At 39.3% G+C, this 12,226-nt stretch overlaps 1 protein-coding gene across 1 annotated transcript; it reads left to right on the forward strand.

Annotated features, from left to right (window-relative positions):
- The first annotated feature begins 410 nt into the window (after positions 1-410).
- Positions 411-7,118, forward strand: LOC122300107. Its single transcript, XM_043110516.1, has 7 exons — positions 411-636; positions 747-922; positions 1,602-1,654; positions 4,801-4,915; positions 5,142-5,264; positions 6,257-6,416; positions 6,602-7,118. Exons 1-7 carry the CDS (start codon positions 508-510, stop codon positions 6,785-6,787), a joined length of 942 nt encoding a protein of 313 aa, XP_042966450.1. The 5' UTR covers positions 411-507; the 3' UTR covers positions 6,788-7,118.
- Positions 7,119-12,226: the final 5,108 nt, after the last annotated feature.

The following is a 12,226-nucleotide window of genomic DNA, read 5'->3' on the forward strand; positions in this document are numbered from 1 at the left end:
ATGTTACGTATAATTATTTATATATATACTTTTTACATATTATATTAATATAATTGATTAAATTAATTATTTTATACTAAAAAAAAATATCATAATGATATAAATAAATATATATATAAAAATAACTCCACGTATATATTTACCCTTAAAGTGTGACAAAAATAAAAGAATTTTACTATTCATAAGCCCCTCTATCACACTTCATATAATTTTTATTATTTTTATTTTTTTAAATTTTTTTAATTTTAAAATAATTAAATTATTTTACTAATCATCTATTATCACACATTTGATAATAAAAACAATTTAAAATAATTTTTCAAAACAAAATCGTGGAACACTTTCTCCCACAAATCCTCCATCGAAACACACGGTTATGAGTTTTATATAATTTAATATAAAGTTTTGGACCCTCCTGGCCTCCTCCCGCCATTGACACTGTCACCGTATGAAAGAATCTCTCATCCTTTTTTCTGTGGGCTCTGTGTTTGTGGTGTGAAATTAGTAATGGCTTGGGCTCTGCCATTGCCGCCCTTGAAATTAGCAGCAGCATCATCATCTCAAGAGTCATCCTCTTCCTCTTCCTCTTCCTCTTCTCCTTCTTCCTTTAGCTACAGACCTGCTGTTATTCTTCCAGTTTAGTTTCCCTCTCTCTCTCTCTCTCTCTCTCTCTCTCTTGTCTCCTTGAATACTTATATATAGCGCCAAAAGGAAGGGTGGTTTTGAGTGTCTCTGTGTCCATGCAGGGCTTGGGGAACAACTCTAGTGACTACAACAAGTTGGAGGTTACTTTGAAAGAGCAGTACGGCGTGCCCACCCTGGTTGCCAAGGTCTCAAGGCTTGATTGGCTCAGGAATGCCGCCGGTTTGGTAGACCCCAACTACTGGCGTGGAACTCTCCGTCCTCGCCCTGTCCTGGATTGGTACGTTGTTAATTCCCTTTTCCTTTCTGGTTTTCTGCACAGAGCCGGAGCAATCCGGTGGTTCAACCGGAAATACTCTAAAAACGGCAGGGTTTTTTTAGTTCAGTATTGTCCGCCTTACACATTACAACTCCCGTCACCGTTGAGCCAGAAACACCCAAACTGAGCTTTAAGAACTATTTTGATTAGTCATGCTGTTTTTATTATACTTGATTATTTTATTATTCTTTACATATATTGATGATAATCTATTAAAAAAGAGCAACCGGTGCAATGCTGATTAAAACAATGAAAAAGGAGCAATCGGTTCAATCGGTGCTGGTTTTTCCCTGTTGATGTTTGGTGGGATTCTCTTATCAAAAATGTTTGGTGGGATTCTTTCTGTTAACTGTTGTTTAGTACTAGAATAAGCAAACACCAATTCGACTAAGTATGGTAGCAGGTACTTACACTAACACAAAAACACCAAATGTTTTGTATGAATACTACGACTACTCGACTTTTGCAAGTCATTATCTCGACAAAATATTTATTTCAAATGAAATCTAGAGGGACAATCGGTTCAATCAGTTTCATACTGAGAAGCGACTTTTCTCTATGTTCATGTTGGGCGGGATTCTGATAAATGTGATTTGGTACTAAAATAAGCATACATTAATACGACTAAATATGGTAGCAGGTACCTGAAGAGGATTGAAGAGGCTGTTCTGGAGGCTAAGGAGTTGGCTCAAGGTTTATTCGTATCTATCCTATAGTTTGTACCTGTAAATGTTTTGCATCGATATCCATCTATCTTATTCTTCTCAGTTTTAGATGAACAATGTCAATATATGAATTTGTGTAGGACGTGAATCACTCATTTCATTCTGCATTCTTTCTATTTCAGAATTTTTCATGTGCTTTGCCATAGGAATTAGGTTAAAATAAAACGAAAGGATCTCTGGAACTGTTACTAGATTTGGGACATGTGAGAGACCAATAGAGAATGTCAGTTAGGTGTGTCCCCTCTTGGCAGAGATTGGCACATCCTCATTTGCCATCTGCAACACCACTTTCCTTTTTCTCTCTCAGGGCTCTCTCCCTCCCTCTCATTTGCTAGATGCTTCGCATTGGTTTCGTTGCCAACTCATTGCAGGAACCGGCTCTTCTTCTCTCACAGGTTTCTTTATTTCTCTCACCTACGCACACCCTTACTCCTAGATGCGTAATTATAATATTATTTTCTAGCTTGTAAGCCTAAGGACAACTGATCTTAGCAGCAATATTTGTTTAGCGCCCCAGAATCCATGCACATCATCCTCCATTAGCTATCATGGATTTTCACTAACAAAAGGCACACACTCCAACTGTTGGCTAAAAAAAATAAAAAATAAAAAATTGTTCCTCTCATATTATTCATTTGATAAACTCAGATACATTTATTACTGTACATTGTTTTTCAACAACAGATTTCATGTTTGAAACTAAACTGCTACAGATTTAAGATAACAAATTCCAAAATCTAAAATTCTTGGTTATTGGTTTGGCTTGGATAGTATCTCATCCTTGTCTACACTTGGCTTCTTATCCTGTAGGCTTTGAGTTTGAACTTATACATTTTTTTTTTTTTTTTTTTTTGATGAGTTTGAACTTATACATTGTCCCTTTATTTTGAAACTTCTGTATTATTTGCCTCAATATGCCCCCAAAAACCTAGCTGTAAATTATGGATGTTGAGTTGGTCCCGCAGAAGGTGAAATATGAAGGAGCTAAGTGTTACAGTTAAGACATCGGCCAGTTGATACTTGGTAAAAATGAAGTAGACATCCAAAGTATGTCTGGCAACCTGGTCTCAAGCAAAATGAAAATGTATATCGATATGCATGAAGGGCTAGGTTGGAGGTGAGATAGTGACCCCAATATTATCATCCCATGTGATTGGTGGCCGCGAAAGAAAACTACCAAGCCAACAAAAAAAAAAAAAAAACACATACACAAAAATAAATGATGGTTTTATATGCATGGTACATTTGTTATCTTCTTTCTAGTTTGGCATATCCTTTTGTATACTTCCTGTGTACTAGGGTTGTACCCCTCTGCACATTTTAATAATATTGCACTACTTATATAAAAAAAAAAAAAAAAAAAAAAAAAAATCTAAAAACCTCTAATACTCCTATCCCACCCAATTTTTATTTGTTCACTTCGATCCTGACCCAAACAGATAACAACAACAGCTCTCTACTTAGCAATAGCTGTTGGAAACAATAAACGGCTGGAATTAGTAAACAACTAACTAACTTGTTACTTCTAACCCGAATATGATTGTAAAACCAACTCATTGGTGCTTATGGGGTGGCTGGACAGCCAAACTTGAGAGTTTGCTTATCGGATTATTGAATGACTAGCAGCAGCTGAAAAAGTTGGCTTTATTTCTCTCGAAAAGTAAACCCAGAGGTCCTCATTATCTATGTGAATTGGCAACAAGAAACCCGTCTTTTATTTCATTCTTCCAATTGAAGCCCACATACACCATACCATTGGTTTCCCTCAAGCCCAAGAAGTCCCACACGCCCCTAAGGTTTCCCATCTAGCCATGGCTAAGCTTTTAGCTTGAGTTAGGGCACTAATCGACTTACACATGATAAGTCATCTCCCATGTTTTGAGCTTAATTTCCTTTTTAATTCTTTCTAACCTTTTTGATATGGACCTTATTACTTTTATTGTTGTTTTTATCATTCTTAGATTGAATTAGAAGATTAGGCTTTATCCAACACTTATCAATAGAAGCAAAGCCTTGTCAATGCCCAAATCAGTTTATTTTGGGATGTCCAAGTGTCTGGGAAGGTCTAGGTTGAATCTTTCTTTTGAGCTAAATACCTTTGAATGGGAGAGTGACATTTTGATGTATTTGGGAGTGATCCATTTGTACCAAAACTGAATATAAGTGTGGTATATTGATAAAGTTTCGTCTCCATTTATTTTTTGATCCAATACCTTTTTCCGACCCAAATACCTTAAAGGAGCACCCTTTTAACTTCTTTTATTGATTCTTTCTGCCCAAGATCAAGAAAATGCTCTAAAAAAGAAAACACGGTTGATAGAATCAAACATGTGAGGATTATAAGATATGATTTGTTGGCCAACAAGATGACTAGTTTCAGTTTCATCTCCATTTTATTCATCATGCTTTCAAGTTGTATTAATTAACTTTATTTCAACTTTGGCTCTTGCTCTCATTTTGGCTGAAGCTTTGCCCCATCCTTTGTCATGTATTTGCTTTAAGAATCTGTTTAGTATTGTTGAATGTTCGTTTACTTTCAGTTGTTGCATAAGGGTGTCCATGGTATAGGTTACAGAAATATTTCCTCGCACTAGAGATAATCTGATGTTGTATACTGGCATACTGCAACCTTTTATGTTCCTTTTTTTGTTCTGTTAGGGAACGCTCTTTGGATGAACTTAGATATTTTTTTTCGACACCTTATTTCTATCGGCTTATGCAATTGTACTCAATGGGGCTAGTTTTCATTATTTTCTTGTATCCTTTTCTAGCTCCTAACTTGTAACTAGGTGTTCTCTTTCATATACTTCCTGCCAATTTGGGCTATGCCTATTTACTTGATTTGATTAAACTTCACTACTTATAGAAAATGTTCATTTTTTTGTGAAAAAGAAGTCTGTCGGTATAATGTGTGTGTGTGTGTGTGATATGATTGCCTACACTCTTTAGGACGAGAATAAATAACTGAAAAATTGGAGATGTGGGCCAAGAGGCCACTGGAAATTGTTTTCTAGCCTTTAGATATAATTCTGTCATGAAGACACAACCAATGCACCATAAAAAGATGTGCTTACAATGGCCGTTTCTGAATTTCTGGAAAATATCTTATTCTAGGTGGGACTTTATCCTTGATTGGACACTCAGCTGGAGGATGGCTTGCTCGTGTTTACATGCAGGAATTTGGACTGTCTGATATCTCCTTGTTATTGACTCTTGGAACCCCCCACCTGTAGGTTACCAAATTTTAATTGTGCTTTCTTGCTGATAACTATTTAATCTTTTCAATTTTAGCTATACAATGTCCATTTTTCTGCCTTTTAGAATTGGGTTTATGGAACGTGCAAGTAATTATAGTTGCTCTATCTGATGAGCATAGTTTAACTTTAATCATGAAAACGACCATCAGCTATGTTTTCATTATTTTTTTCTTTTTCTTTCCATTGCTGTTTTCCCAGTCCACCTCCCAAAGGTCTGCCAGGGGTTATTGATCAAACAAGGGGTCTTCTGGACTATGTTGACAAACATTGCTCTAAAGCCGTGTACAATCATCATTTGAAATATGTATGTATTGCTGGGAGGTAAACTCAATACAGGACCCTGCTTTTGTTTTTGCATCTAATTTGCTTTTGGTTTGTTTATCCGGCAATCATCTTGCTATTTCATATTATTCAATTCTTTAGGCGCTTCATGTCTACCAATTTATTTGACCTAAGAGAGCCATTGATGAAGCAATTTTACCCTTTTCTTGCTTATTTGGAGATTTCCTATATTTCAAGATCAATAAAGATAATTATTTTATAGATAGCTAATTAGCTTGGACATCAGAAAATTTTGATTGCATACAACCAAATAGGAAACTACCTGAAATGGTCTAAATCAGCCAATTGGTGTGGGGAATGGCGAGTACACTTCCCTGAGGTATTTAATAACCTTGCTTCTGCTTGCTGCTGCTCTTGTTCATATTTTTGCCCACTTGGTGTGTTACTCTACTAGCAGGTGTTTGTTTGTTTCTTTTTATTTATTTATTTATTTTTTATAAACGGGAAAACTCTGCAAATGATTAATTTTGAAGGAAATTTGACTGCTGAAAGCCCACAACTGTAACCTATTGCCTCAGTATTAACCTGGCTAGAGTTCATAAATTTCATCATGACTTTTCAAGCAGTCTGTTTTCAACTGCTGATGAGCTTTAGTAGCAGTTCACTGATGCTTGGAGACATGAGCTAAGGAATTTTGCTGCCATTTTTGTATGTTTGGATTTTACCAGGAACCATCCACTTGCAAGAGTTAAACAGTTGGTTAAACTGTCTCATTTTGTACCTAATAAGAATTCAAAATGCTAATGATTTTAGTCTAGAGGTTTTCATTGTAGCATGATATTAGCACAATGTTGTAAAACAAGATGTTCGTGGATGAATGAGGTTAAACAGTATACTTGCACATTAGATGTTCATGAGTGAAGTAGTCTTTAATTTATAAGAAGTGGTGATTGTCTCTATGATCTCTTTGTTTTTGTTATTTCATATTTAATTATGGATTCTTGAATTTAAGTGGATGTCTTAAACTGCAGGTATATTCAGGGGGCTCCATTTTTTGGCAGTTCAATTGCAAATGTTGAGTCTGTGATTCCTAATGACAATGCTGAGGTTGCTGTTGTTAATGATGTGGGCACATCAGCATCAAATGCGACAACCTTGCGTGCTCGCCTTGTTGGCCAAGGTTACAAGCAGGTAAAGTCAGTTGTGCTAGCAGTTCATTATGTAGTTTAGTCCTGAAATTATAAGTGTCGTCATCTCAGACCTCAAGTTCTGTGTTATCTTCTTTTTGCGTAAGTCATATTGCTATCCCTGGGGGTAATCGGCGTCTCATGTTTGAAGTGCCAACAGACTAACAATGAGGTATATAATATTCCCAGGTTTGTGGAAAGGCAGATATATGGGGTGATGGGGTTGTGCCGGAAGTGTCAGCGCATCTGGAAGGTGCGTATAACATCACCCTGGATGGAGTTTACCACTCACCAGTTGGTTCAGATGATGCATCAACACCATGGTACGGTTCTCCTGTCATTGTTGAAAAATGGATACACCACCTCCTCAACTAATGATGGATGTGAAAGCTACTGAATGGGGAGACCACGATTATTCTTTCTTGATCTATGGAAGATGCTCCTGCTTTTAGTGGCTTTGAACTCACTAAGAAGCATATGTTGCAATATTCATTTTACATCTGGAAAATCTTCTTCGTGTTCAGTTCATTACAAAGTCATGTTTTTGCTTTCTACAGTATTCTTTGTGTGATTCATTTCCTTCCATGTGAAGGGGAAGCATAAAAGCCATTTACTTTGTCTTGTGCCTCGTAAGCTTAACAAATCCATCCTTAGAACTCAGAATATAGTTGTGCAGCAAGTGAGAATGTACTTCCAAGTTGCTCTATATTGTATTGCGTGGCATCATCATTATGTGTCTATCCGTTAGGTTTGTCAGTTATTTGCATTTGAATGTGTCAATATTTCAGTTAGAATAATTTGTGCAGTTATAACTTGTTAGTAGCAGTTATTAGTAGCCGTGTTGGATTAAATAATCCACGTATGTTTTAGAAGCAATATGTAGAAGAAAGTTATGACTTTATGTACTTGGGAGAGTGACTTCTCGAACAACTGATTTTGTTGAATTTTAGAATGTTTATGAAGATAATCTTGTGTTGATTAGTTTGTTACCTTACACACTTGTTATGGTTGCACTTGCATGTATTAATGATTCAACACCTCTTTCCTACCTCCATCTTCACTCAACTTCAATGAAATTTAATCAAACATTATCTTTATATATATATATATATATTGCTTCACAAACTAAATATTTGCAGTTAATTTTGCTTGTCTATAACCGCACAGTACCCTACAGCGCAGAGGTGATGGCTGCACTGTTCTTGCCAAAATTCAAGGTCCCGCGAATGGAGCTGTATGACAGTTCTTGAGATCCAGTTGACCACCTGGAAAATTTTAAAGCACACATGACCCTTCACTGGTTGCCTGGAGAGATAGCATGTCAAGTTTTCCCTTTGAAGTTTAAAGGCATGACAAGAGGCTGGTTCCTAGCGTTGCGGCCAGGGTTGATTAACAGTTTTGAAAAATTGGCTAAGCTGTTCTTGACGCAATTCATGACTAGCTAGAGGCATAGACAACCAGTAGCTTACCTCCTAACCATCAAACAAAAGAAAGAAGAGAGCCTGAAGGCATACTTCACCTGGTTCAATAAAGAGCGATTAACCATCGATGATTAAGATAAGAAGATCACATTGGCAGCCTTTATGAGAAGAATTGGCCTCAGAGCCCATTTATGGTGAAGTTGGCATGGAGGACTCCGTCGACACTGAGAGAGTTTGTGGACATGGTCGACAACTTTTTTGAATGTCGAATACACGCTTCAGGCATTAATCACTCCATGGAGAATAGAGATAGAGGAGGCAGGTAAAGATCCTTAGAGGTCAAGTGAAAAAGAACCTCAGAGAACATAGGCGAAACCAACACAATAAAAAACGAGAAGGACGAGCACCTCCTCAGGAATGTAGTATAAGATTCATTTGCAACAATCTAAATGTACAATTAGAAGAATAGTCATGGGTCTAGGGGAAAACGACTAGGCGAGCAGAGGATGGCGTTTTTATACCTATCATTAGTCGGACAATTACTGGATGGAGAACTACTACACAATAAAAAGAAGACCCTTAGAGTTGAGAGGAAGCGAAGAGTTGGAGCGGCTGATTGGAGAACACTCAAAATCCCCGAAGATTTTGGGGAGAAGAACAAAGTGAGATCGGGGTGCCTATTGAGGCAAAGTCCTAAAAGGCAGCTAGCAATGGGGGGAGACGACCGAGATGCCCCTCATCAAAATCCAAATCGCAGCAACGCACCCTTGGGCGAGATTCACATGCTAATAGGAGGATTCACCAGAGGAGGGGCCTCTGTATCCCATATAAAAGTGCACGCTTGCAGAGTAAAATATGATTAAGTGTACCTGTGACGCCCCCAAATCCCCACGCACGGACACGGGGAAATCGAGACGTCTGGATGATGACATCACGGGTCACCACCCTATCGACGTGTGCCAAGTGTGTGTATAAGCAACGATTGTGCACGAGAAACACGTAGTAGATAGCAAAGTCATATAATTAAGTACCAGAATTTTTCTTAATTTAATACAAAACTGTTTAAAACATACATAAATAAAAATTACAAAGCACAAATATAGTTTTAAACCAAACAACAAAGCTTAAACTTTAACTCAGAACTCCGGCGGAACCGCATCCTCGGGCTCAGCCTCCTCCTCTTCCTCGAACCCTGCACCAAAATCTACGGAACCAAAAATAGTGCTGCAGGTAAATAAAATCTAAACACCACTATATAAAAACATATAAAACTCAAACAATATGCATGAAAGAAAAACTAATGCACATGTCCCGTAAAACCATATTTTTCCACGCACGCCAAAGACATATCGCTTAAAACCAAGTCTCGCCATTATCCCAGATAATGGCCTAAACCACCATTTTCCCAGAAAATGGATCAAAGCCTCAACACATCCTCGCCATTTTTCCAGAAAATGACCCGTATCCGAAAACCATAAAAACGATCCATTTATGCATGTACCATGATCTCCCCTAGGGATCATCTGCACACCCTGGCTCTGTGCCACATCGCAGGTAACGACTACGCATGTGACACCTAAATGAACGATGCCCAGACTCATGCCCATTGCGTATCTGGCCAAGCCATCCTCTAGTCCCCGCCACTCTAGGGACCACAGAGTCGACACGACAGCATTACCGTATCGTGCGATCCGGTCATCGCCCTGCGACAACCCAGGGGACGTCACTCAGTATTATCCACTTCTGAGTGACCAGAGGAGCTCCATCGAGATAATAACCCATCCCGGCTTGGGCTCGTGAGACACACGCACTCGAAAACTATTTACGCCAACAAAACATGATTTTCTCACTTAAAATAAAATGCACATGTATGCAATATGTAATGCACGCCTCATGGCTCATATAATCAAGCAATCACAAACAACTGAAATCAAGCACTCCGTCCTCAATTCATTCGACCCCCGAACTCCTCGAACTCAGTCCGGAATCAGCCAACCAACAGCAAATATTTATTGTATGAGCAAAATATATTTAAATCTAAAAGTAGAGTTTAGAAAATACTTACAGCGTTATATGATATTTTTTGAAAGCTCGCAGCGTTGCAAACGGCGGAAGAAAAGTAACGTAACAGTGAAATTTCACTGTGGCCGTGGGTTGTAAAATACCCACTTTTGAACGGGGACAAACCAAAACTCGGGATTGATAGGGAATGGTCTAGGGATGTTTATGAAGCTAAGGGAAGTGGAGTTTGGCCGTGGGTGGCGGCAAAAACAGCGGAGGAAGGGCTTAAATGCCCAAATCGGAAACTAGCTCGTGGGAACTGTTCCAGCGACGGATCGAGGCCAGAAATGGGTGGGTTAGGATGGCAATGAGTCGGTGATGAAGTGGTGAAGAGGTGGTGGCCGGAGGTGGATCGACGGCGGCAAAACGGAGCAAAAGCCGTTCGGCTTGAAGATGGTTTTCCGGCTAAATGGCGGCTCCGTTGGCGGTGGAAATTTGTGGGGTGGTTTACCGGAGGGAGGGGAAGAGATTGGTGGTGGTGGTGTGCCGCACGGTGGCCGGCGGCGGTAGGTCTGGGTGGCTGGAGCTTTCGGCGTGAAGGAGAGGAGAGAGAGAGAAAAACGCACGGGGGAGGGGAAAAATGCAAGGGAAAGAAAAAAGGAGGGAAAAAGAAAGAAAAAGAAAAAGAAAAAGAAAGAAAAGAGAAAAAGAGAAAAGGAAAAAGAAAAAAGAAAAGATGGAGGAAAGAAATGAGGTCCAGTCCTCACTCCGGAAACCAAAACAGATCCGCCGAAAACGATATTAAAAACCGTAAAACGACTAAATAAATAAAACACAACATCAAATAAATTAAAAATAAAAGCGGGTCATCACATCCTTCAGTGAAAACAAATAAAACACTATATTAATTAAATTAAAAACAACCCTTCAGTGAAAATACACGTAAAAGCGGGTCATCACATCCTTCCCCCTTAAAAACAAATTTCGTCCTCGAAATTTGTAAGATCAAACACCAACTTGAAACAAGCCACATAATATCACATAAACCACCTGTGATCAAGATTAAGAAACGTACCGTCATTACTCAAACAAGTATGGGTACTGCTCCTTCATATCCGCTACTCGCTCCCAAGAGAAATCTTGAACTAACGGATCTCCCCATGCCACCTTAACCAAAGGTATCGTCTTGGATCTCAACTGTTGCTCCTTCCAATCCATGATCTGCGACGGAACAACCTCATAAGTAAGATCCGGTTGCAACTGAATACTCTCTGGGTCGATAAAGCGTGACTCTTGTTGTCCAAAGCTCTTCTTCAAGGATGATACACGGAAGACATCATAAATATCCCTAAAATATTCTGGCAAAGCAACTCTATAGGCGACGGAACCTACCTTCTCCAAGATCTAAAAAGGGCCGACATACCTCGGATCCAGTTTCCTCTTTTTACCAAAACGCTTAACTCCTCTCATGGGAAAGACTTTGAGATAAACCCAATCACCTTCTTCAAAAGATAACTCTCTCCTCCTGGTATCAGCGTAGCTTTTCTGGCGACTCTGAGCTGCCGCCATTTTATCCCTGATGATCCGAACTTGACTTTGCATTTCTTGAATTATTTCGGGTCCAATTATCTTACTCTCCCCGACTTTATCCCAACACAAGGGCGATCTGCACTTCCTCCCGTAGAGAGCTTCATAAGGAGCCATCTGAATAGTCGCATGGAAGCTATTATTATACGCAAACTCTATGAGAGGCAAGTGGTTTTCCCAACTCTCTTGAAATTCCATGACACATGCTCGCAACATGTCTTCAATGGTCTGAATGGTGCGCTCTGATTGGCCGTCTGTCTGCGGGTGATATGCAATACTGAACTTCAACTTAGTACCCAATGCTGCCTGCAAACTCTTCCAGAACTGAGACGTGAACCTTGAGTCTTGATCCGACACTATACTCTTCGGTATATCGTGCAACCGCACTATCTCCTTGACGTACAAGCGGGTCAACTTACCCAATGAATTGGTGTTATTAACAGGCAAGAAATGAGCACTCTTCGTTAACCGATCAACAATCACCCAAACAGAATTTTTCCCACTAGGCGTCCTCGGCAAGCCCACAACAAAGTCCATCGTGATGTCATCCCACTTCCACTCAGGAATAGGGAGGGGTTGGAGCATACTTGCGGGTCTTTGATGCTCGGCCTTGACTTGACGGCATGTGTGGCATTTCTCAACATACAAGACAATATCCCTCTTCATTCCATCCCACCAATAATTTTTCTTCAAGTCCCGGTACATCTTTGTACTGCCGGGATGAACTGAATAAGGAGCCGTATGAGCTTCTGCCATGATTTGCTCCTTGAATTCTGAATCTTTGGGGACCACCCTACGATCTCGG

Source organism: Carya illinoinensis, chromosome 2 (genome assembly GCF_018687715.1).
Source record: "Carya illinoinensis cultivar Pawnee chromosome 2, C.illinoinensisPawnee_v1, whole genome shotgun sequence".
Lineage (NCBI taxonomy): Eukaryota > Viridiplantae > Streptophyta > Magnoliopsida > Fagales > Juglandaceae > Carya > Carya illinoinensis.